Source organism: Camellia sinensis, unplaced genomic scaffold (genome assembly GCF_055761805.1).
Source record: "Camellia sinensis isolate YWXY unplaced genomic scaffold, ASM5576180v1 Unanchor1, whole genome shotgun sequence".
Lineage (NCBI taxonomy): Eukaryota > Viridiplantae > Streptophyta > Magnoliopsida > Ericales > Theaceae > Camellia > Camellia sinensis.
In genome coordinates, this window is record NW_028128987.1 from 12,974,822 (window position 1) to 13,001,812 (window position 26,991).

Below are 26,991 nucleotides of genomic sequence, written 5' to 3' on the forward strand. Positions count from 1 at the left end.
TTCTTAAAATCACCTAAATGAATACATTGTTATTCTTTCTTTATTATTATTATTGTTTATTAAACTTTACAAACAAATAAAAAATATTATAAATATTAATAATTAATGTTATAAACTTTTTCTCATTAATTTATAATTTTTTTTATCTACCCAATTGTTAAGTGATTTCCCCCTTCATTTTACTTGCCTATTAAAGAGTGTTTAATTATGGTAAGGAAAGGTTTCTCAAAACCACCTAAATGAATTGATTATGATAGAGTTTGGGAGGTGGTTATGTGAATTGATTTTTTAATTATTTATAAAAAATTATGTAAAAAGTAAAGAGGGTGATATGATTGTGTGCTATAATTAAAAGGCCACCACCTCAAACGGGCCTTCAATGTCATATGTGAGGTATTTGTAAACTTTAAATTATTTGTATGTTTTGCATTATTAAAGTTAAAATGATTTATATTGACTTCATTCAGTATCACTTATAAATTAACTAATTACTTTAAAAAAAAGTTGATTGATGGTACATTTTAAATTCTTTAAATGTTTTGAATTATTGAAGCTAGCAAAGTTTATGCTGGCCTCATTTAGTATCACTTATAAATTAATTAATTAAATTTATTTTTTAAAAAAAAGTTGACTTATGGTGTTTACTTATTTATAAATTTTAGCTTTTTTGGTTTATTTAAAAATCTTAAATATATATGGACAAAAAAATCCCATTTTGTTTATCATAATTGTAACTTTTGTTATGGTTATTTGTATAACAAAAAAGTTATGGGACAACTCATTTAGCAAAATAGATTCAATTTCTTTTCACAAATTATAATAGTTGATCAAAGAAATTCATAACTTTTTAAAGTATTTTAAGTTAATAATCTAAAATGCTATAATCATGAAAGTAACTTATAAGTAATACCAAACGACCCTATTAAAAACAGATATAAGCATATTTCATGTGCAACGTACGTGTCCTACCACTGGTATATATATAAATGTATAGATAATATATATGATGTGTCTCTCAACTACAAAGAACGGTATATGTGTTTTGAAACAAATAAGACAAATATAACAGTAAAAAAAAAATGTAAATAAACATAAAAAGACTAGCCAAATATATGCACACACCCAACCCAAACGAAGGAGAAAATGAAAACAAGCAATAGAGAATAGTGAATCTAATGAGAAATTATTCAATACTCCAAGTAAATCACCAATTACTTAATCTCATGTTGTTCTTTATCCTCAACATAAATTATGAGCCTTTATGTCTCTCTACCAATCAAAACCTTATAGAGCACCACGTATTCATATTTTAGAGAAAACAAGCAATCGAGAATAGTGAATCTAATGGGAGATTATTCAATACTCCCGGAATACATGTGGTCATACTCCAAGTAAATCACCAATTACTTAATCTCATGTTGTTCTTTATCCAAAACATAAATTATGAGTCCTTATGTCTTTCTACCAATCAAAACCTTATAAAGCACCACGTATTCATACTTCAGGAGTATTGAATCACCCGAATCTAATAAACATAAACATCCAATAAACATATATCTCCCCAAAATATGAACACATACTTTAGACCTAACAGAACAAAATCTTAACTATATACCATTTAACAATTTTAAAATACCAACAAACAATATATATCTATACTATATATAAAATGAACACTTTTTATGGTGTCTTAAAGCCTTGGTTTTTTATGCTACAATGTGTCCACTTTTTTATTTAAAAAAAAAAAAAAAAAGATAGATGAGAGAAAGGGACTTGAACCTTGAACTTATGTCAAGTGAAGAAGTCTCTTACCCCTTGAGTAGCATACTATATATAATAAATATTTTATTTTATTTTTGCTTATTTGAATTGTACACGCATCGCATGTGCCAACTGCTAGTATATATATATATATCTCTAGTATCTACTTCTAAACTTTTCATCAACCTCTGCATGGCTATGGCTCATGAGATTTTCTTCCTCACCATCATAAACCTGATATAATCAAACAATGAAAAATTAAAATTCAAAATTATAGAGTTAAATAGTATATAAAATTGTAAATTCCCACTTCATCGGTTTCTTTGTCGATTTTGTTCATGGCATCCCAAACCGTCATCCGCGGCAACCAATGAAAAGGGTACTTGTAGCGGGCAACATCCAATATCAAAAGCATGTTTCTGCCGGTTTCTTTGTTGATTTTGTTCATGGCATCCCAAACCGTCATCCGCGGCAACCAATGAAAAGGGTACTTGTAGCGGGCAACATCCAATATCAAAAGCATGTTTCTGCCCTTGTGATATGCAGCCATTGGTGAAAAATGACCATCGCCCGTCTAAATTTCAAAAAAAAATAATAATAAATTTAATTTACTATATTATAATAAAAGTCATAATATCATAAAAATAATTAAATCAATATTCAAATCTAAAACAAAATAAATCAATAAATTACCTGATTGACCGTCTTCCTAGAGTAGGACAAAATCATATACAACTCTTCTGTTGAAGTCGTTTGGATCACACAGTTTGTAAATTGCTCTAAAGAGCTATGTTGAGTCTTGAATGCTTCAATGTCGACATGTTTCCTAACAAGTTCAACAAAACCGTCAAATGTGATTTCTTTTTTCTGGACTATGGCTCATGAGATTTTCTTCCTCACCATCATAAACCTGATATAATCAAACAATGAAAAATTAAAATTCAAAATTATAGAGTTAAATAGTATATAAAATTGTAAATTCTCACCCTCGTGTTTCATCGATTTCTTTGTCGATTTTGTTCATGGCATCCCAAACCGTCATCCGCGGCAACCAATGAAAAGGGTACTTGTAGTGGGCAACATCCAATATCAAAAGCATGTCTCTGCCCTTGTGATATGCAGCCATTGGTGAAAAATGACCATCACCCGTCTAAATTTCAAAAAATAATAATAATAAATTTAATTTACTATATTATAACAAAAGTCATAATATCATAAACCGTCATCGGCGGCAACCAATGAAAAGGGTACTTGTAGCGGGCAACATCCAATATCAAAAGCATGTCTCTGCCCTTGTGATATGCAGCCATTGGTGAAAAATGAACATCACCCGTCTAAATTTCAAAAAATAATAATAATAAATTTAATTTACTATATTATAACAAAAGTCATAATATCATAAAAATAATTAAATCAATATTCAAATCTAAAACAAAATAAATCAATAAATTACCTGATTGACCGTCTTCCTAGAGTAGGACAGAATCATATACAACTCTTCTGTTGAAGTCATTTGGATCACACAGTTTGTAAATTGCTCTAAAGAGCTATGTTGAGCCTTGAATGCTTCAATGTCGACATGTTTCCTAACAAGTTCAACAAAACCGTCAAATGTGATTTCTTTTTTCTGGACTATGGCTCATGAGATTTTCTTCCTCACCATCATAAACCTGATATAATCAAACAATGAAAAATTAAAATTCAAAATTATAGAGTTAAATAGTATATAAAATTGTAAATTCTCATCCTCGTGTTTCATCGGTTTCTTTGTCGATTTTGTTCATGGCATCCCAAACCGTCATCCGCGACAACCAATGAAAAGGGTACTTGTAGCAGGCAACATCCAATATCAAAAGCATGTCTCTGCCCTTGTGATATGCAGCCATTGGTGAAAAATGACCATCACCCGTCTAAATTTCAAAAAATAATAATAATAAATTTAATTTACTATATTATAACAAAAGTCATAATATCATAAAAATAATTAAATCAATATTCAAATCTAAAACAAAATAAATCAATAAATTACCTGATTGACCGTCTTCCTAGAGTAGGACAGAATCATATACAACTCTCCTGTTGAAGTCGTTTGGATCACACAGTTTGTAAATTGCTCTAAAGAGCTATGTTGAGCCTTGAATGCTTCAATGTCGACATGTTTCCTAGCAAGTTCAACAAAACCGTCAAATGTGATTCCTTTTTTCTGGACATTCCCCATGATCTCCGAATCCCCGATCATGGGATCCTCAAACCAACAGCATTGAGACAAAAACATAACAAGCATTAATTATTGGAGCATAAGAGAACGAAAGGGCAACAGGAAAGCAAATCAAATATGAGAGCAATGAGCCCCTGGGATGCAGTGTGGTTGCTCTGCCCTTTGCATGGCAGCCACTGCTGTGAGATGTAATAAGGCTCACTTCAGGTCCTATCTGAATGATCCAAATCACTCATTTTTTAGTGTACATCAATTAGTACATTCTCGTAAAAAATTAAGTCGATCAGATATCGATAGCCTCCTAATCAGAACAAATTTATATTCACTTTTATACTAAAAAATACACCAAGCGTTTATTTTTGTAGATACAAATTTGCCCTAAACATAAGTCGATTAATGTCCAATCAATTTGATTTTTTTCAAGAATGTTCTACTCGACGTACCCTAAGAAATGAACGGTTCGGATTATTAAGGAGTAACCCAAAGTGAGCCCTATTACGCTCACAACAATAGCCACACTGCATCCCCTGCTTATGCCCCTTTCATTTCATTGGCCACCTCATCATTAGTGATGCCATAGTAATTTAGATTTAATAATGTCACATTGAAATATACATGGTAGCAAATTCAATTACAAAAATCAATATAACAATCTTTCCTAAATAATTACAAGTTTAACAAATAGAAACTCTAAGACTAAACTGAACTTTTTTAAACACATTGAAACAAGTTTTATACTGAAAATTGAAACAAAATTTAGCAACCTCTTCAGATAAAAAGGGAATTTATTGAAGGAAAACACATTAGGAAAACTAAACCCAACCGCTTTTTTATTAGATCTAAAGGTGGCCCAATGAAATGAAGAGGGGATAGAAGGGGATACTGTTATCAAATTTTTTTTCCCCTCACAACTATCTATACAACCAAAAAATTATTGCAAATATACTACCCAAAAATTATTGCAAATATACTAACATTTTTCATTGCATAAAAAAGTCAAAAAATAAAAAATCACTAAAAAAATTAAGTTGTAAAACTCACACTCAAATTCATCAAAAATCTGTCAAAAGAAGAGGAAAACAACAAAACCCTACTTGCAACATAAATCAAAAAATTGTTTTAGGACAAATCAACAATAAGTTACCATTCTATGTTTTTTACTTTTCGCACATTTTTTTAATAAAAATTGAAAAAGTTATTCTCAAACACCTTTTATACTTTTACAACATATTTTAATCAAAACCCAAAAAATCACTAGAAAAACACTTCCTAAACGAACCCCTAATCGAAAAACCAATCCAGCCTCAATGGATTGAATACTAGAAAAGGAGGCTTTAGACACAGAACTTTTAGTGATGGTTTAAAAATCACAAAAAGCTTAAAAATTGTCGCGAACTTATTTTTTTGCCGACGACATTTGATTTTCGCAAAAAGACACAGACTAAATATCACTATTAGAGACGGAAAATTCAAGACTGTGCCAAAAAGTAATATTGTACACGACAGTACGTTGCCCATCGTTTTTTTTTTTTGCGACGCCCTTTGTTAATCCATCGCAAAAGATTTTCTTTTTTACTCATTAGTGACAGTCCTTAAACCTGTCGCAAAAACTTAATCCTTAATTACCCACACGCCCTCCCCCTCCAACCCCCACCGCCACCCCCACCCCCTTTCCCTCTCATCTCTAAACTTTGGTAATTGATGTTGCAAGACTACTTTACATTTGGAAGTTCAATAAGTTTTGATTATTCACACTACTACAATAATGCTTAAAGATCGCATAAGAAAAATTAAAAATATCTCATTTTTATTATAAGTGTAATTAAAAAAATTAAATAATATTTCAATCATAGTTAATTTAGTTGAGTGAGATAATATTTATTTTTAATCTCAACATCCAAGTGTGATTATATAATTTTTTTTTAATCACAGTTTCTATATAAGTGTGATTGTGTATATATTTTTAATTTTATTTTTATATTTATATAATTAGGCATGAGGGTTTTTGAATTTGTCCTAAGGAAAAATATTATAGGTACCAAATTTTCTACCAAACAAATGATTAAATGCCTCACATAAATGTGAGGTCTATAAAATTACAAAGCCACATTTAATCATTTATTTAATATAAAATTTGGTATTCCTAACATTACCTTATCCTAAGTGATAAGAAATTGTCTTAGAAATACATTTATAACCAACTATTCAGATCAATATCAAAATCTAAGGGCCAAATATATAACATTGCCTGCCTCTTTGGATTCCTGCTCATGAATACCAATCACACCTCCCCCTATCTTTCACAGACGTCCTCCACTCTCTCTCTCTCTCTCTTCTTGGTTTTACCTATGGCAACTTTGTTGAAATTCGAGTGCACTATTTGATCAAATACAAGGTAGACCGGTCGACACAACCAACGAGAAAGAGAAAGCGCCATCAAGATCGGTATCCTCTTCAAATTTTTCCCCCCTTTCCTTGGCATAGCTAGCGTTTCTTAGTTCATTGTTTGTTTATTTTTTTGTCGATTTTTCTTTTTGGGCATTTTTGTTTTGTGTGTGTCTCTTTGTATGCATACACTAAGTTCTGTAAAATGCCTCACATGTCTCTACATTTTTTTTCTAAAATGGGTCTCCAAAATGCCTCAAAATTTTTATTTGGGTTTTCGTTGGGTGTCTAACATATGCAACATGAGAGTGTAATTTTTTAGGGGGTAATCCAATGGCCCCATCAGCATGAGACTCAGGAACAGAATGTTTACAAAAGAGATTAAAATTTGAATTATCAAAGCCCGTGTTTTCAGAAATAGAAGTATGTAAACTATTTCTTTCTCGTTGTAATCTACTAATTGAAAATTCGTCCTGATTACTATATCTTTTGTTGGGTGGGTGGGTGAGTGGAAGGGGGATTCAATTTTCAAGATATTAGTCTCCTTTCCTTTTTGTTCTTTTTGGTGAATGATCAGTTAAGGCCGTTGATCTAATTACTGAACACGCATGCTGTCACCCCATCTGCAAAAATATGGGCTGATCTTATATTGAAGCAGCCAATTAAAATGTTGATCTAATGCTTCATACCACTCCTTACTTCCTCAAATCTTCAATTAGGGTATCAGATATCTAAATACAATTAAGGAAGTCTGCACTCATCTACTTATACTGACAGAATGGACTCTCAAATCTCTAATATTGTAATAAAAAAAAAAAAAAACCATAAAATTCTTAATACAGCATAACATTCTTTTAAAGTGTTCACATCCAAAAAACTATTTCTGAATTAATAAATTTATTGTAGCATATTCATACTAGTATATTACAGTCTCTCCTTGAGCAATCAATGTCAAGGTATGACATGTGATCGCTCAGATTTTACCAAAATATTAAGCAAACTTAATGGAAAAGTCTATATTTGGGGGAAATTATTAAGAACTGGACCAATTTGTAATAATTCTCTACAACTCTTTTTGTACGAAACTTTGTGTTTGCATGATGTTATGCTATTACATGATCAAACATGACAACTAATTTTGTTTATGGACTGGTTTAAATGAATTTACTCAACAAGTAGATTTATCTGCATCATGGCTCTTCATTCATAAGTATCTCAACCTTAAGTGGTGTTATGACCACCTTGAAATTTGGTAACTACAACCTTTTTGGAATATAATGTGCCTATTACTACCAAAACATAAATAGAACATGTACTAGAAAATGTCTCTAGCTCTGTCAGCAAAGCTTGTTAGAGATGGAATAGAGACTTGGGTTCTAGTCAAGTCACCCTTTGAGCTTGAACATCATCTCATGAACTGAGTTTATGTTGGCCTTCTATGACCTGAGTTTCTGGATCAGATATAGGGGGTTCTGAAATGGACAGTAGGAGAATTACTACCAGTCCTTGGCTGTGATGACCGAGAAAGGTTTGATTGTGTTTCTCATTTACATTATGTAATTTGTTTCTCATTTCCAGTGTAAATTGTTTCTCATTTACTTCTCACAACCAAGAATATTGCCTCAATTAAAATTTGTCTCTTTCCCCCTCTATATTTTGTGTCATCATGCATACACCATGTTAGGTAAAAGCCTTAATTAAAATAGTTTATTTTCTTTTGGTTAAACCAGTTGTTTATATAATTCTAACTTTTTGTTGTTCAAATAGTGAGTGAATCTATTATAACGGACCAAGTAAATGACTAAAGAACCTTTCCAAAATGTAGTGTGGTGGTAAGTTTAGCAAAAATAGAGGTATATTCAAATGGGTAATGCAAACAGTGGGAGTTGGATATTATTTTTAGTAGGCAATTTTTAGGGAGTTGATTTTGGATAATGGATAATGGAGCTTGCTTACTTATATTTTCTACTCTTTGGAATAACATAGGCACAAATTTATTAAGATCATTTGAAACTTTCATTTGCCTCTAAGATTAAAAATTTAAAACTTCCACTCTCTCTATGTGATGCTTTTAATTTTATTTTTGGAGATGTAGGCCCCCAAAGTCCATCAAGGACCAAGGTTGAGAGCTGTGAGTTTTCTCTATTCCAACTGCGCCTTCTAGTAAGTTTCTCCTTTATCCTTTATTCCCAATTTTACTACTTTAAATTAAGTTCCATTTGGATACTCTCTCTCATGCTTTTGTGTTTTTGTGGGTATGCTTTCTTTCATATTTGTCAATTGATTTGGTAAGCAATTTCATCAATTTTTTTTTTTTGTTAACCAATGCTTTTATCAATTGATGTCATGAAATGGTTATGTAATATATCTTTTTTTGTTTCAAATTAGAAGGTACTCCCTATGATTTTATTTTTCCTTTAAAATGAGCGGTTTCTTCGCTACATAGCCGTGGTGTGTCAACCTCTTAAGCAATTTCGGAGTTCATGTTAATTCAAACCATGGACAATATCAATATCAACATCAATATTGAGGCCTAATTTTTACTTATTATTATATCTAATTTCTTCATAATAAAATGCTTCTGTATCATGTTTAACAGCTGTATAAACGGTAATATTAGATCCATATACCAATTTTTTTTTTTTATTTAATCTGCATTTTCTTAATGAGTTGTACTACATGTAAATATGACATAACTTTCATCATTGTAGTTTTTGTATGTTTTTTTTTCCTCTAAATTATCTGCCAATTGGGGTTTTGTACTAAAAAGACAATCTCCAACACTAGAAAATGTACTGATACAATGCCATAGAAGTTACAAAAACACATACACGTACCCTGCATCTGCAGCTGGTACTCTAAGCAGTTGCTTGTCTTTGGGCCCATTGTCCTATGCTACCATGGTGGTGAACTAAAGGAAGATTGGTTGCTGATGGATTATTATGAGAGCTCTACAGCAACTTACCATTTTCTTTCAATGGTCGTCATCCCTGTTCCTATGCTTCTAGAGACCTCAGCTTCAGCTTTAATCTTACAAGCCTTACATCAGTTCACATTTGCAGCCTTATTAGCAGCCTTAGTGACACGTGAATGTGACCCCCAAAAAAAAAAAAAAAAAATTGACAAGTAGTTCTGTTAGCACTTGATCTTTTCTCGTAACATGTAGCTTGAATTGTTCATATTCTTTAACATCTCTTGTGGTCAAAAGTTATGAATCTCTTGATTGCCTATTGTAATATCTCTTCACTTTCACATATACATCATGCACTTTGATCATGTAATGCAAGTAGTTTTTGTGAATATTATTTGCACATAGATTGGCAAGCATAAGTTATCGCTCTTTAAGAGTGTTGTGTTGATTTCTGATGCGTATCAAGAATATGGATATGCAAGCTTCAAAGGAATTCCTTGCTGAACTGAAGGTGTAGTATTTGATATGGATTTTGTTAACATTTAGAACCTAGAGTAATTGGAATTGATTTCATTTTTGGGAATCCTTTTTATTTTTAATCCTCCAGAATTTAACATCATATTATGGTAATTTGATGACCATTATATTTACATTGTGCCATTTACCAGCAGTTAAGAGTCCTCGGGCTTTAGATGGAGTTGGGATTTGCTCTGTTTTTTCTCTGTTGGCTACTTGTACCTAACCACCACTGTACACACACTAGGGAAAATGATATCAACCTTCACTTGATCAACTCACACAACACATCAAACTGGGGTTGAACTCCATTAAACACACACTCAATGCTTATTGCTTTGTGGACTGCTTTAACTCATAAAACAGGGCACCTCAATATATAGCTACATAATAAACTTTCATGTGGTGTAAACCTTTTGCACTGTGACTTGTGGATGGACTTGTGCAATGTACCTGTTTAGTCTAATCTGGTTTTAAAATTACTCAACTGCACCCAAATAGCAACTCTTAAGTCTTGCTAGTAGATTATGTTGACAACACATCACCACTATGACTATTGTATTGTTCATGTGGCACAATTTGAGTGCCTTACTGAAGTAACAATGCCCAAATGGTTTCCTATAAAAATTGGTTTTTAATGTTAGTTAATTAATTTGAATCTTTCAATTGGAGTCATAGAACTTTTTACAAGATTGTATGAAGTTTCTTCGTTTTACATGGCATATTTTTCAGTGGTGCTCTTTGCCTGCTGGCTGCATTCCAGTAGCGATTATTATGTGTGAATTTCAGAATTTGAAAAATTCGTTCAAATTTGCTTGGGTTTCAAAATTTTGTTTTTAAATAACATGAGTTTGGTTAAAAAACTTTAATTATTGTCATTAGACGTGAATGTTCTCCAAAGTTTTCTCTTGGAAGGTCAAAACATGAAATAATCTATATCCATTAGTGTCTAGTTAAATTTTTAGTATTTTATTTCAACCTTCTTATAGAGTATTTTCCTACTTTGAATCGTTTAAATGTTAGGTCGTTACCCTCAAGTAACGCGTTGCGCTTGCCTCCTGGTGTTTCAAAAAGTGAGCAAGGGGCGCTGCATCGACGCTTGGGTGCGGTGAAAAACGGGCAAAGGTTTCCGCGTTTTTTTGGACGAGCGCAGGTAAAGAAGCTAGTCCAAAACTACAGGTTTAGGGTAGCCACTTGGAATATAGGAACCTTAACTGATAAGACAATGGAATTGGTAGATGTTATGATTAGGAGGAGAGTTAGTATAGCTTGCGTACAAGAAACTAAGTGAACGGGTGAGAAAGCTAGAGAAATTAAGGATACTGGTTTTAAACTGTATTATAGTGGTAACGACAGATGCAGAAATGTGGTAGGAATCATAATTGTCAAGAATCTGGTGGAGAATGTAGTGGCGGTCATTAGGAAATGGGATAGGATTATGCTAGTTAAACTAGTTATTGGAGGGAATATAGTAAACGTTATTACTGCATACGCCCCTCAAGTAGGATTAGATGATCAGACTAACAAGGATTTTTGGGAGCAAATGGATGAGATCTTACAAGAGATGCCCGTAGGAGAAAACCTGGTTATAAGTAGAAATTTTAATGGCTATGTAGGCATAGATAAACTAGGCTATGAAAGGGTGCATGGTGGATACGGTTTTGGTGACAAAAATGAGGCTGGAGAGAGTATCTTAGATTTTGCGTTGGCTTCTGACATGGTGGTGGCCAATGCTATGTATAAGAAGAGGGAGAAGCATTTGATAACTTTTAAGAGTGGGTCAGTTAAGAGCTAAATAGATTATTTCTTAGTGAGAAAAGTGGACCGCTTAAAATGCAATGATTGTAAGGTGATTCCTAGAGAGAGCCTGACCTCTCAACATAGGATTTTGGTACTAGATTTATGTTTTAGAGGGCAATACCAAGATAGGAAGGATGGTGGGCGTCGTAGGACGAGATGGTGGGACCTAAAAAGGGATAAATTAGAAATATTTAAGAATAGAATGAATAAGGAAGGTACTTGGGACTTGGAAGATGATGCTAACACTATATGGAACTCGATGGCTAATTGTTTGAGGATAATCTCAAGGGAAGTGCTTAAGAGTCGAAAGGGACAGGACCCAACGCTAGGGAAACTTGGTGGAGGGAAGAGGTTTAAGCGGTAGTTAAGGCAAAGAAGGAGTGCTTTAAAAAGTGGCAGAAGGATAGAACTGAGGAAAACCTTAAGAGCTGTAGATTGGCTAGTAAGTCAGTCAAAAAAGTAGTGAGAGAGGCTAAGTTGAAAGTTTATGATGACCTATACACTAGACTAGATAGTAAAGGAGAGAAGAGAGTATACAAACTTGCTAAGATACGAGAAAGGAAAACAAGAGATTTTAATCAAGTTAGGTGCATCAAGAGTGAGGATTCTAAGGTATTGGTGAAGGAAAGATGGAAGAACTATTTTGAAAAACTATTAAATGAGGAATATGAAGGTACGACAGTAGGGGAAGAAATGGCTAGTAATACGATAAACCAAGACTAGGTTTTATCGCAGGATTAAGAACTTTGAAATGGAAATTGCACTTAAGAAGATGAAATTAAATAAGGCTTTAGGACCCGATGATATCTCTATTGAAGCTTGAAAGTGCTTGGGTAAAAAAGAGGTTGCTTGATTGACTAGATTGTTTAGCAAAATTTTGTTGACTAGGAACATGCCATATGAGTGGAGGAAGAGTATTTTAGAGCCAATATATAAGAACAAAGGAGATGTCCAGAATTGCAACAACTATAGAGGAATCAAGCCAATGTGTCATATAATGAAAGTGTGGGAGAGGGTGATGGAACGCCGATTGCGAGATATAATAGAGGTGTCAGAGAATCAATTTGGGTTTATACCCGGCAGGTCAACAATGGAAGCGATTTATCTTTTGAGAAGAGTAATAGAAAAGTATAGAGAAAAGAAAAGAGACATTCAAATGGTGTTTATTGACCTTGAGAAAACATATGATAGAGTGTCCCGAGATATAATATGGTGGGTGTTAGAGAAAAAAAGGGTAACAAAAGGTTACATTAATGTGATTAAGGACATGTATGAAGGAGTGGTGACCACTATTAGATCGTCTGTTGGAGAAACAAATGAATTTTCTATTACTGTTGGATTACACCAAGGATCTACCTTAAGCCCTTATCTTTTTGCTTTAGTTATGGATGAGTTGACGAGAAATATTCAGGATGACGTGCCATGGTGTATGCTTTTTGCAGACGATATCGTGTTAGTGGATGAGACTAGAGGAGTTAATACAAAGTTGGAGATTTGGAGAAGAGTTCTTGAATCTAAAGGTTTCCGGATAAGCAGAAATAAGACAGAGTACACGGAGTGTAAATTTAGTAACAGTAATAATGAAAGCAAAAGAGAAGTGAAGATTGAGAACCAAGAATTGCCTAAGAGTGAATATTTTCGTTATTTAGGGTCGATTATCACAACGGGGGAGATTGATGCGGATGTGGCCTATAGGATTAAAGCGGAATGGTGTAAGTGGAGAAGTGCGTCTGGAGTATTGTGCGATAAACGAATACCCACTAGACTCAAAGGTAAGTTCTATAGAATGGCTATTAGACCAGCGATGTTGTATGGAACGGAGTGTTGGGCAACCAAAAAACAACATGTAGATAAGATGAGTGTGGCTGAGATGAGGATGTTAAGGTGGATGTGTGGCAAGACTAGACAAGACAGAATTAGGAATGAGTGTATTCGAGAATGGGTAGGAGTAGCACCGATAAAAGATAAGTTCAGAGAGAATCGATTGAGATGGTTTGGTCACATTCAACGGAGACCAACAGAGGCAGTAGTGAAGAGATGAGATGCTGTAACAATAGAGGGGATTGTTAGGGGACGGGGTAGGCCTAGATTAACGTTGGCTAACGTTGTAAATAGAGATATGGATCTACTTAATTTGACTAACGAAATGGCCTTTGATAGGGCCGCGTGGAGAAGGAGGATTCATGTAGTCGACCCCATTTGATGGGACTTAGGGCTTGGTTTGGTTTGGTTTGGTTTGGTTTGATTTATTCTTATGGAGTTTTTACTGTAGCTGAACATACTCAAACCTGCATTAAATTTGCAGTTTGGCATTGACAGGAAAGGACTAATTGACCCTTAATATTTTTGCTTTGACATGAACTAACACATGGGATAGATTTGAGTTCCGTGTCCACAAGCAAGTGATTGATCTCTTCAGCTCCTCAAATGTGGTTAAGCAGATCACCTCTATCACTATTGAAACTAGTGTTGAGGTTGAGGTTACAATTGCTGATTCCTAAAAAATAGTTAGTGTTGTGTGAACCTTTTTCTTTGATGTTTAACATGGGATCAAGATTTGTAGTAGCAAGTTACTTGGTCCGAGTTTTATCAATTACAATTTTGAAGTTTAAAAGTTAAGAGTTTGATGTGACATACGCCTTTTGATGTTATGTTTTTATTTTTAAGAAATTCGAATGCATGCTATTTTTTTATATTTTTGATCCGCTAATGGTTGGGAAACTCTCTTTGGGGTATTGATATCTGGAGATTGGTTTGTGTTTGAATATTGTGCATTAGGTGAAAACTAGTTACATAGACTGGTTGTTAATGGTGTTTTTGTTGGTTTGTCTGTCACTTTACCAGTTATTTTTTAATTTTTTGTTGGTTTGTGTATTATGTTTTTTTTCTTTGTACTCTCGATACTTTTCTTTTGTTTTAGATACAAATTTGAGTTTTAAATTATTAAAAATTATTAATATTTTTGAAGGATGTTTTATATAATTTTGTAAAGAATATTTGGTTGACACTGTATTGTTATAGGGTACATATATATTATTATTCGTATATATGATTTTATGAACGTGAATGTGTGTGGATGCGGATGCATTTTATTTTAAAAAATATTAATAATTTGTACAGGGAATAAATTAATGAAATATATATATTTATTTTATGAAAATATTTTTTTTTGTGACAGTAATAAACCGTCGCTAAAGCAATCATTATTTCTTTGCATTTTGTTAGTAACGGGTTAACATGTCACATATTATCTTTAGTGACGGTTTAACTGATGCGAATATATTATTGATTTAATTTTATTTTTTTGCAACATTTAAGACCGTTGCTAATAATACTTTTTGCGATGTCAATTACCATCTCTAAAAAAGTTTTTGGTGACAACATCCTAAACCGTTGCTAAAAGTGATGTTTTCCCCACTTTTTTGTGTCAAGTTATAACGTTGCAAAAATCATTGATTTATTGTTGCTACAAGAAAGCAACGGTTTGTAACCGTCGCAAATATTTTTTGTCACGCTCCCTTTCGCTACCCTCCATTTTCTATCGCTATTCCGTCGTAAAAAGTCTTTTACGACGACATGTGAACCTTTTGCTACGACGACATGTGGATCTTTTACGACGTTTGAGACCATCGCAAAAAATTCGATTTTTAGTAGTGTGCCGAACTAATAATCTACTGAACCTCACATATGGAGGCGATTAAGCATGAACCTTAGACACATAATTGACCCATATTATAACAAGACTAAACTAAACTGACCCAATCCATAAAAATTAAGTCGTGTTCCTTCATTTTTAGGATCTTTTGAACACTAGGGATAAGCTAATAAAGATAAAAAATCAAAAAATTATTAAAAAAGTTAAAAATCCTATACTATTCAAAGGTAGCTTGTGGAGAAAGCCACCAGGGCAAAATGAATTCAACTATCTAAAAAGTCAAAAAATTAAAAGTCAACAAATCAAAAGGGTGAAATGGTCATTTTAATTTTACTACAATATTTTTGATTACACATTTTTCGTAAAAAGTCAAAAAGTTATTCTAAACATACATATATATTTTTTTCTCTATTTTTTTAGCTAAAAAGTCAAAAAGTGCATTTATATAGTACATCCCAAACAACCACTTAATTTGAATCATTTTAGGTTGATAAAATACTCAATATTGATTTAGGACATTCCAAACAGGACCTTAAAGCCAAAAAACTATTCTTAAATAAAAATTTCAACAAATATACTCCCTCCGTCCCAAAATATTAATCATTTATTCTATTTTTTATTGTTCCAAAATATTAGTCACTTTTCAAAAATCAAGTACAAAAATAATATAAATTTCCTATTTTGTCCGTTTAAATTTATTAACATAAAAAGTACAATTATGACATTGATATTTTTCAAAAAATATACTATCAAAGAGTAATTTTGAAAAATCAATTTTTTTTAAAGTAAAAATATACTATCAAAGGGTAATTTTAAAAAATCAATTTTTTTTAAAGTTTAATAATTGTACTATCAAAAAAGTTAAATTTTTCAAAACGAACTATTATTTTAAAACGGAAGAAGTACTTTTTTAAATCATTGATGATAACTAACTTTACTCCTACAGAAGGTGAATCAAAGTCAAAGACCAAGGAAATCATTGAAAACTGATGGTTTTGAATTCTCACAAATTAGCAATCTAATTTGAGAGAATGATTTAAGCTTGATGGATTTATTTTGAAATCAATTTCGATAATTTAAATTATTCATTTTTTATGATTCATTGATTAGAATATCCATATAAAAAATTAAAATAATTGAAAATGGATAATTACATGTTCGAATTACATTTTTGTTACAAAAAATAAATGATTATTCTGAAAATTATATTTATTGTCCATTTTACTACCGATATCTAATCATTTTAAATTTTTTCACAAATATACTACTTAACAAATCTTAAAAGGTAACTATTCAAATAATGAAAATCAATCCCAAAATTAATCCATCAAACCCAAATTATTCTCTCAAGTTGAATGGGGACTTGAATCCAATCACAAAAGCAAACAAAACCCGCCAACCGCCCGCCCCCCCCCTCTCTCTCTCTCTCTCTCTCTCTCTCTCTCTCTCCCACACACACACACATGTGAGTACCTAATAATTCTCTCAAGTTCTCACACACACACATGTGAGTACCTGATAATTCTCTTAAGTTCATTGTCATGGAACAAAACCCACCAAGTTCAGAAACGTTGGTGGAGCAAAACCCATCCAACAACGTTTCTAAAAAACCAATGATTTTGTTTCTCAAGTTACTTCTTTTAATCTGATAAATCCACCAAAACACCATTGTCATCGAGTTTACTTTACTTCAATTTTTCATTTACTCGATGTACGGGGAGCAAATATTCTGCGGAACTCGTACTCCTTTCGTCCAAGCTCCTCGTTTGTCTGATCGACCTGCGAGCACAACAGTGATGAGCTACCCGGCGGTGTATGGCTGGAAAACCCCTCCGACGGTCAAGTTAGCACACACTCAGGGATAGAGAGAGAGAGAGAGAGGAGAGTTGAGTGTTTTGGTTTATCTCACCAAATGATGTTCTCCCTCCAGCATGGGGGGCGCAGCCATGCTTATATACTTTCTGTGCTCAACTCTGCACCCATTAGTCTCTCGACACGTGGAGCTGCTCTTCCATCTGTCAGCACAAATCCAGCGAACATCACCTAACCAAACCGTCAGACAACATTAGCGGGAACTCGACAGCCTGGCGACATTACCACGACCGTGCTGCGTAACATGCCTGAGTGCTCCACTCACCGAGCTCCATAACGGCCGAGTTCGGTAGCATTCCGGCAAAGCCGAGTTCAAGGCATGTCAGCCGGTGAACAAAAGACATTCCCCGCCGAGCTATGCGTGCGACCCATGGAACCCGGGTTGGCAGGCGGTCATCTTGGCCAAGTAAGCTCGGTCTAAACATGGGACCTGGACCTCGGGCCTAGGCCTCGACCGAGCAAGATCAACTCCACGGAAACCCCAGTTAGCTTGGCCTAAACAGGGGGCCTGAGCCACGACTGAGTGAAACCCACTCGAAACAAGCCCAAATTAGCTCGGCCCATACGTGCTCGGCCCTATCCAGTCCGGCTTCTTCCACGGCCCAAAGTCAGATTATAAATCTCCCTCTCAATTGCCCCTTAATTCTATTCGCGCTAGCGTGACTGGGATTCCATTACAAGGCCGGGCTAGACTCTTTGCTCGGTGGTTCACTTTGCTTGATTTAGAAACTTCAAAGTAGACAAGCAAAGTCAGCTCGGCAACTTGCTTCTTTGCGAGTAAAATCAGCTCAGCAACTTCCTTGGCGAGCAAAATCAACTTGGCAAGGACCTTCAAAGTTAGAGAGAAAAGTTAGCTCGACAACTTACATCTTGGCGAGCAAAATCACCTCTGCGAGGAACTCTACAGTCGGCAAGCAAGGTCCGCTCCACGACTTGCTTTTTGGCGAGCAAGATCAGCTCGGCAAAAACTCCAAGGTCGGTGAGCAAGGTCCGCTCCGCAACTTGCTTCTTGGCGAGCAAGATCAGCTCGGCAAGGAACTCCAAAGTTGACGAGCAAGGTCAGCTCGGCGACTTGCTTCTTGGCAAGCAAGATCAGCTCGGCAAAGAACTCTAAGGTCGGTGAGCAAGGTCAACTCTGCGACTTTCTTCTTGGCGAGCAAATTTAGCTCGGCAAGGAATTCTAAAGTTGATTAAAACCATCAACAAACCTCTTGCCGAGTAAAATCCATCCGACAAAGAATTCCAAAGTTGATAAAATCATCAACAAACCTCTTGCCGAGCAAAATTCACCCGGCAAGGAATTCTAAAGTTGATAAAATCATCAGCAAACCTCTTGCCGAGCAAAATCCGCTTGGCAAGGAATTTTGATCTTTCCGTCAAAATGATCGTTAGTTACCCCTTGGTCCGCACTAAATCCGCTTGGCGAGGCGAATATACAACAATTTTCAAGAAAATATTCTACTTGTTTCATTGCGCCAATGGCAAAAAGGGGTTACAAAAATAGAACTAAGAACAAAACTTTAGATTGGCAGAGTTCGATGTTTTGGAAATGGATCGGCCATTCACATTCTGTGAGTTTTTTGCCCCTTTTCCTCGGCCTTCTTACTGACATCTTCCAAAAACCGAACTCCTTATAACCCTTCCATGGTGGTTTGCATGGCCATCATCTTGTCTGACTACGTAAACCTTTCCCACTACTCTCTTGTTCTCTACTACCGGACTTGCCGTCACGGTAGTTGCGGCTGCATTGTGTTCGACTCGAATGTGCTCATTAATGTGTTGCATGAGTAATTTCATGGTCGACGGTTGATTCATTGTGAGCGAGTCTCTCAGTCGATGTCCAACTGGAAGACCGCGCTTATATTGAGTGATTGCAAGGTTGGTCAGGCAATCAAGGATCTCGTTAAAAGTCTCCCAATACTTAGTGTTATACACCTTCAAAGAGTCACCTGGCTCCATCTTTGCTCTCAAGAGATGGTCAATTTCCTTGGGCGTTTTGATGTTTGTCTTAAATCTGGTGACAAATGCCTCTGCCAACTGTTGCCACCCCTCGATGCTCTCCTCCGGCAGCCTTTCAAACCATTTTAGGCCCAACTCGCCCAAACTCAATGGAAAAACAAGGCACATGAGCGCATCGTTTCCCCTGTGCCCAGCCATAACCTATTGGAAGTGGCTTACGTGCATATATGGATCAGTCTTTCCGTCATAGAGTGTGAACTTTGGTTGATGGAACCAGGGGGGAGCCGTGTGTTCTCGATCTCTCCAGTAAAAGGGGTAGTGCTCAGCCTTGCTAACTCTCTGTCTAGTGGCGCGTGTGCCGCCAAGCGTGGTTGTGGTATGGCGACTTTTTCATTGGTTCGCCCTCTAGGGACTAGCCGTTACAGTGCAGGCACCCTCTATGCCTCCTGCCGGCGAGCGCGCTCCTCCAACATATCCTTCAAGTCTTTCGAACAGTCGAAGCGAGAATATCTCAACGCCGTCGTCGGGCGTAAGGGGTGGTAACTGTTATCCTACGTGCGAGATATCATCGCCGGCACAACGTAGTCTCCAACTCTGAGGCTTCTCGTGACGGAGAGTGAAGGGTGCGACATCTATTAGGACTGTTGGAACGGTGGGAATGGGCGCGCTCACTGTGGTTTCGCACTCCAGCGACACCCTTTCCTTTTATCTGGCGTCTCATGGCCGCCTTTATCTCCGTCGCCATATTCTTGATGATGGTATCATGGTCTCTCAGCTTGTCTTCCAAGTGTTGAGTGTGTGAATCTCGCCGTCGATGACGCTCTTTTGGAATGACAGAGCGCCCAAAACTCCTTGCGCGCTTGTCTCGCGCATCCTAGGGAAGTCCTTGTGCGGTCTCCAAATCAGCCATCGTCAGACTGGCGGACAGGCCATCTCTGCACCGAACAAACTCTGGCGTGATGCCGTTGATGGCGAACAACGAAATGTCGTCGTGATTCGCCATAAAAGATGACCAAAAAAGCTTGGAGGACAAGGTTTTGTTTGTCGTTTTCCCACAGACGGCGCCAATTGTACGGGGAGCAAATATTCCGCAGAGCCCGTACTCTTTTCGTCCAAGCTCCTCGTTTGTCTGATCGACCTGCGAGCACAACAGCGGTGAGCTACCTGGCAGTGTGTGGCCGAAAAACCCCTCCGACGATCAAGTTAGCACACACTCAGGGATAGAGAGAGAGAGGAGAGAGTTGAGTGTTTTTGGTTTATCTCACCAAATGATGTTCTCCCTCCAGCATGGGGGGCACAGCCATGCTTATATACTTTATGCGCTCAACTCTGCACCCATTAGTCTCTCGACACGTGGAGCTGCTCGGTACGTTATATAGTTTATTTTAAGACTTATATCCATATTTTATTATATTGTCTATGATACACTAGTTATAAATAACATTATTTTTTTGATATTTTTCGAAATCAATTGTAAAAACTTGTGTGAAATATTTTTGTAAAAATTTTCAATATTGTAATTAATAAGTACCCCCCCTAATTTAATTTTCTGGCTCCGCCACTGCCAATCATGCCTGTTTGGTTATGGGTACCGGTGATGGGTTTAGTAAATGTGCACCATGTTAGAAATGGTTTTGGAAAATATGATTTTTCCTTAATTTTGGTCTAATTTTTAGGTGGAACCCATGGGTCAAATTTGGTGGGTCTAAATGGTAACGTGTTTTATGCCGCATAGTGATTCACGTGGTATATTTGGTTACTCAAAACTATTATTGGGTAAATGGAAAATTAAAGCCAAAGAGAGCTCCATGGAAATGGTATTTTTGGTGAAATTTCCTAAAAGTTTGATTTAAAGCTTGTCCCACATTGATTTTGTAGGCAAGTTTTGAGTGGGTTTATAAGGCATGAGATTATAACTTAGGGAGGACCTCAAGGGGCACCTCAAGTTTGTAGAAGGGAGAGGTTATGAGCAAATTGGGCTAGACCCATTGGACCAAAAAATAAACATGCGTCGTCAGCCCGCCCGATCGTCTGTCCGTCCAGGCGGGCTGGGCTTAGCTTGGGCGCAGGTGCGTGGTGTGAGGTTGGGCTTGTCCAGCCCAATACTAATTATTTTTTGGAATTTGAATTTCGAAAATTAATTTCAAAATTGGCTCCGATTTTTCCCCACCTGAACAGATGTATATCTGTGTGAATTTAAACCAAACAGATTCATATCTGTTTGAAATTTAAACCCAACAGGTTCCTTACCTGTTCATTCAAACCGAACAAGTATAATACTTGTTCAAACAGGTTTTGCACCTGTTTAATTCAAATCAAAGAGCCACGAATTTTCCTAAATAAAGGCAGTCCTTCATTTGGATTTTCACTCCAATTTTCATCCCAAATTCTGCCTGCTCTGCATTTTGCTACATAATTTTTCCTGTGAGAAAGAGTATAAACACTAAGTGTGTTCGTTGTGTGAATAATTTGTAGTGCTGCTATTATTCGCAGTTGATCATTTTATACTGGGAGATAGATGTCCACAATCTGAAAGCACCGTGCAAAGGACGAATCTGTCTTAAGGACACAGTGTTAAATACTGGACTTGATCAGAATTTTGTTCAATAAATACATAAGGTTATTAATTTATTTACTTTCTGTTTTATTATTTTTCCTGGTTTAGATTTTGATTTTATTTTTGTAACAAAATAAAAATCTATTTTTATTTATTTATTTTATATTCTGGTTTGATTTTTAAAATCAAACAATCTCTCTCATTTTTTTTATTTATTCTGTTTGTTGTTAGGTACACAAACATAATTTATTTGTAATACAGTGAAGATTGTCCAACACACCAATCATGCCTGTTTGATTATGGGTATAGTAAAGGTGCACCAGTCATGGGTAGGGCTGCAAATGAATCGAATTATTCATGAACAAGCTCGGCTCGGCTCGGCTTGGTTCGTTTAGTAAATGAGCCAAGCTTGAACTCAAGCTCGAATATTAGGCTCGTTTAGTAAACGAGCCAAGCTCGGCTCGTTTATCTTTATTTAAATTATGTAATAAATATATTATTTACATATTAAATAATATAAATAATATTTTTTTATTTAAATAATATAAATAATATTAAAAAAAATTATCGAGCCGAGCCGAACCGAGCCAAGCTCGAGCTCAACAAAGTTTGCCTCGGCTCGATTCGTTTGCAACTCTAGTCATGGGTATAATAAAGGTGCACCAATCATGCATGTTTGGTTATGGGTATAGCAAGAGTGTTTGGTTACGGGACAGTCCACTTTGTGACAGCGACTCCAAATCACCACCATTTATTATTTATATTTTATTTTTTAAAATTTCTAGTATTTATTTCATAAAAATTACACGGCCAGTTGAGGTAATGAAATTATAACATTATTTTTAATATTTTGTATTGAAAGAAATATATATATATATATATACGTATACTTATGTTACATTACACAATTATTGTCCATTCTCTTCTAAATTATCTAATTATTCACATTTTCCCACAATGTTTAGACATAATAATTATATTGATGTTTTGACCAAACTCTTATGAAATTTATATTTATAAGAGTGAGAGATTGTTGTTGGCCGTGGTAGACTAATGGCGAGATCTATCTCGATGATTTCAATAATTTATCTCTTCTCTAAGTAAATTATTTATGTAAGAATTTAAATGGGTCACTTACGAGTATGTTTTATTAATTAGATTTATTTATTCAAAAGTCTTGAGGAATAGATTTATCACTGTAAATTTATTCATAAAAATAAGAGAGTGATAAATTTATCACTGAATAAAAAATGAATAGAACTTAATGGTATTTAAGTCTCTTTAATGGGATTAGTTGGTAATTATCCTAATTTAAATTGGTTAGACAATTATAGTTACTAATCGGATTACATTTTGTTTTTAAAAAAGTGTACCGACTTGAATGATTGTAAAAATTGACCATCCATTATTTTGAAAAATAAACTAATAGAATCATATGTGGTTATAGTTATTCAATTAATTTAAATTCTTATATAAATAATTATTTCTCAAAATTTTAAAAAATAAACATTTCATATTATCGAGGTGAGCCATATGTTGACCCACTTAGGTCCACCAACACCATCTAATTAGAAATTTCTATTTACAGATATCTTTTTCTTAAATGGGTGCATCAATGATGGATTAAAGGAGTGTTGGGGATGATCGTAAGTCTAAAAGTTAAAATAATAATAATAATAATAATAATAATAATAACAATAAAATCTCATATTATATTATTAGTTAGTACGATAATTTTAAAATTATATGAGTTAACTCTTCAAATTTATATATTCACATACTAGAATTATATATGTGATGGAAATTTTAAAAATAGTTATAGTCAAATTTTATTAAAAATTATCTAAAATTTTAAGTCTTCAATTACTATTAATCTGTTAGCAAAAATCTGGTTAGGGCCAAATCGACAAACGAGTTTCGACAGAAAACCCAGAATTTCACAAACAACAACAAATCAAGCAATTGTGGTTTGAATGTCCTATTCCTTGATAGATTCAAAGACTTCTTTGGAAGTTGTAATGCAAAGACATAAATGTGAATAGAAGAGAAAACCATTGTTTAGAAGGTATTAAGATGTGTGCGTGTATGCATATGTATATTTGCAAGGTTATTGTACATTAATACAAAGTGAAGTTTTGATAAGTGCTTTTACAACTAGATTTTGAAGTTACACCAACATGGTTTTTATACTCATGCACGCCAAGGCGATCAAAAACTGTCTCAAAAACCCAAATGGCATAATCTCAACTATTCCAACTATAGAGAGCCTCTAAAAGTCTCTAATCCTTGCATTGGGGACAAAAGTAAAAACGAAATCGGTCCGCCTCCCCTACTTGCCCTTCATAAGGAATAGTTTGGAGGAGAATGAATTGTCGTAATATGTTGGCACCAAAGCAAGGTACCATTCCATTTATCCCCACTAGAGAGAGGAAAGTTAATCCTAACGCCCTGATGCCAATTTGATCAAAGAGACGAGCACCCGTGTACGGTGTACCATACCACGATATCAAGAGTAATGCTCTCAAAAGTTTGTCCAATCGGCAATATCTTGTGGGATCTTTAGGTGCAAGCGGTTTTTTTTTTTTTTTAAATGTTCAGTATAAAAAGAAAAGAAAAATAAAATAAAACAAAACAAAAATAAATAAAGAAATGAAACAAAGAAAATAAATAGTATATCAAATGGCTAAATACGCACAACTATAATAGTTTGGTGCAACCCAAAAAATGGCATGTTGGGTTGTCATGCAAGATGAAAAGGCCGCGGTAGGTCTCTGCAGCTACGGTATATATAATGGAGTGACAAACCATTGCACGTCTATTGCTTTTTAAAAAAAATCCCCACTAGATTGTAATTACTCTACTGATGATTTCTGGTAAAGGTTTTCAAACCAAAATGTACAAGAACCAACGGTTGGTTAACCACCAAAACCACAAAAGGAAAAATAAGAAAATACCAACCAAATTAATACATGAGCTACACAATATGTTAACCAGATTTTTTATTTTTCTCAAATAAAAAAGTTTCATCAAATTACTAAGTAAAATGCAACATTATTATAAGAGTAGAGAAACTATTGATTGAATCAAACAAAACATTAAATAAAAATAATATAAAAAACAATCTAATTAAATAAGGAAAATACACACAGGATAATGAGAAGCAAAGAATACCTTATTTTATTTTTTTTCCGACTCCACTCATGCCATCAAAACTTCCAAGTAAACAACCTATTTTATTACAAATGAAAAGAAAAAAAATATATAAGAAACTATATACTCTTGATTCCAAGCATTGAAACCAATTAGAAAATAAAACAGTTGCACTCCAAAAGTTCTTGTTCATTAATATATATATATAAAAAAAAACATATATATATATATATGCTCTAATAAAAATAATGCACGGCAAAAAAAATAATTCAAATAGTGAACTTGAATCTAGACAAAGATGAACTGAAGAAAAGAATGTAAACCCCTAAGAAGTGTTAACATGTCTAGCAATGACAATGAAGTAGAAACATTACCTGAAGACTGAGGGGGCATGTCTCTCGGCCCTTTCGAGTCTCAACCCATTAAAATGATGAAAACAAAGTGATGAAGAATGTGATCTAGTCTCTGTTTATTACGGGAGATTCTATTCCACACTTTTTTTTTTTTTTTGTCTCTGTGTACAAAATTAATGAAGATAAAAGTTATGACAATTTTATCATGAAGCCAAATGACCATAATGACTACAAATTCAATCTAGATTTTCTATATACACATCTTTAAAAAACAATAATTCTCAATGCACGTCTTTAAAAAAAAAATTAAAATTAAAACTTAGTTCCTACATTGTTTCTCACTACCTCTATTGTTTTCCATTACTTGCTGCACTCCATTGTTACACTCTATCCATTGCTTCCATAAACTACTCTGATATCAAGTACTGAGAAATTGTAAAACATTCAGCACTACAGAACCAATTGAATTTTAAAAAATCAAAATTTAAATATCAAATATTTATAAATAATTCCGAAGTATATAATTGAAAATGTACAATAATTTCGGAATATTTTTTCTGATTGGTGAGTGACTTCTTGTTTCTGAATATTTTTTCTGATTGATCTTTCAGTTCCTTCGGATTTCAATGGCTGCCAACAACAGCCCCTCTGCCCTAGAAAAAGAACAGGTACTTCATACATATACAGACATTGACACTATATATGTATGCTTATGAGATAGGCAAAACTATTAACCGGAAAAGATTACTTTTTTTGATGATTTTGTGCAGATCACGAAACCCCTCTCTTTTTTTCTTGAGATCGCGAAATGGAAGAACAATAACATATTATTGCTTTTATTGTTCACAAATACTGTAGGGTTACGGTGGGATGGTTGGGGAAAGAGGAGAGAGAAAGTGGAATTACCTGAAAATGCTTGGGGTTTTCGCAGCAATTGCTTTGGTTCTCCTACTCCACTTTATTCTCTGTATGCGGCTAGGGTTTCCCAGCATCCACTTCGTTTGCTCATATATATAGATAGATAGAGAGAGAGAGAGAGAGAGAGAGAGAGAGAGAGGGCTTCAATCTGCAATAGTTTTGGTTCAAAAAAAAATCCCGAAATAGTTATGAAATTTAAAAGGAAGGCTATGAATAGAAGAAAAATGGGCGGAAACACTAATTAATGCCACTATAAAGATGTGATAGTGCTTGTGTCTTTTTTTTCTTTTTTTTTTTTTAAATAGATGTTACATCATTAGTGATTATTTTAAAGTATCATCACTTTTAGTAGTCTCTATTATTGCTCTCTAGATGAAATAGTTAGTATGTTATTTAATTTTTATGTTATCATTAATGTATTTTGGATAAATTATAAATATACTTTATGAGATTTGTTTAAAGTATAAATTATTTTTTGTGATTTAGAAAATTTGAAATATTTCTTTATCAGAATTTTTATTTAACAGAATTAACAAGAAAAATAAAATTTATAATTTTTTTCGTATATAATAATGAAATTACTTAAATTATTAATTGAAATATGTTTCTAAAATTATTAAAAATTGTTTATTGACTTAATAATTTTTTAATAAAAGAAGCGATTTGTTATAAAATTAGAAATCTCAGGGGATGGAATATAATTTTTAAAACCATAAGAATGATTCGTATTTTAATCAAATCTTAAGAATATATTTTTAATTTACCCAATGTATTTTTTTTATTGAAATAGATAATATTTTATATAAAAATAAATAAATAAATAAATAAATAGCTTATGATAGTATGTGAATGGTGGTACTCTTCCCCTCTCTTTCTCTCTGTACTACTCTTACCAGTTGTAGTATAATGAAAGTATTCAAGTACTAGTTGTAAGTA

The 26,991-nt window shown here is 34.2% G+C and overlaps 1 protein-coding gene across 18 annotated transcripts; it reads right to left on the bottom strand.

The window, feature by feature from the left end:
• Nucleotides 1-1,580: 1,580 nt before the first annotated feature.
• LOC114272163 (glutathione gamma-glutamylcysteinyltransferase 3) lies at nt 1,581-26,281 on the bottom strand. 18 transcript variants are annotated; one of them, XM_082910950.1, is made up of 11 exons: nt 26,044-26,222; nt 25,674-25,790; nt 25,483-25,562; nt 25,159-25,298; nt 24,806-24,862; nt 3,791-3,923; nt 3,215-3,671; nt 3,013-3,095; nt 2,748-2,911; nt 2,455-2,587; nt 2,002-2,335 (listed from the first exon to the last, which is right to left on the bottom strand). In XM_082910950.1, the coding sequence occupies exons 9-11, from the start codon at nt 2,885-2,887 to the stop codon at nt 2,033-2,035; spliced, it is 576 nt and encodes a 191-aa protein (XP_082767076.1). In that variant the 5' UTR covers nt 2,888-2,911; nt 3,013-3,095; nt 3,215-3,671; nt 3,791-3,923; nt 24,806-24,862; nt 25,159-25,298; nt 25,483-25,562; nt 25,674-25,790; nt 26,044-26,222; the 3' UTR covers nt 2,002-2,032. The 18 variants fall into 18 exon arrangements, 11 of the variants coding, with proteins under 11 accessions (XP_082767077.1, XP_082767076.1, XP_082767075.1 ...); XM_082910949.1 differs by having other exon boundaries at nt 2,998-3,095; XM_082910943.1 differs by lacking the exon at nt 3,013-3,095 and adding an exon at nt 25,886-25,931 and having other exon boundaries at nt 26,044-26,220.
• Nucleotides 26,282-26,991: the final 710 nt, after the last annotated feature.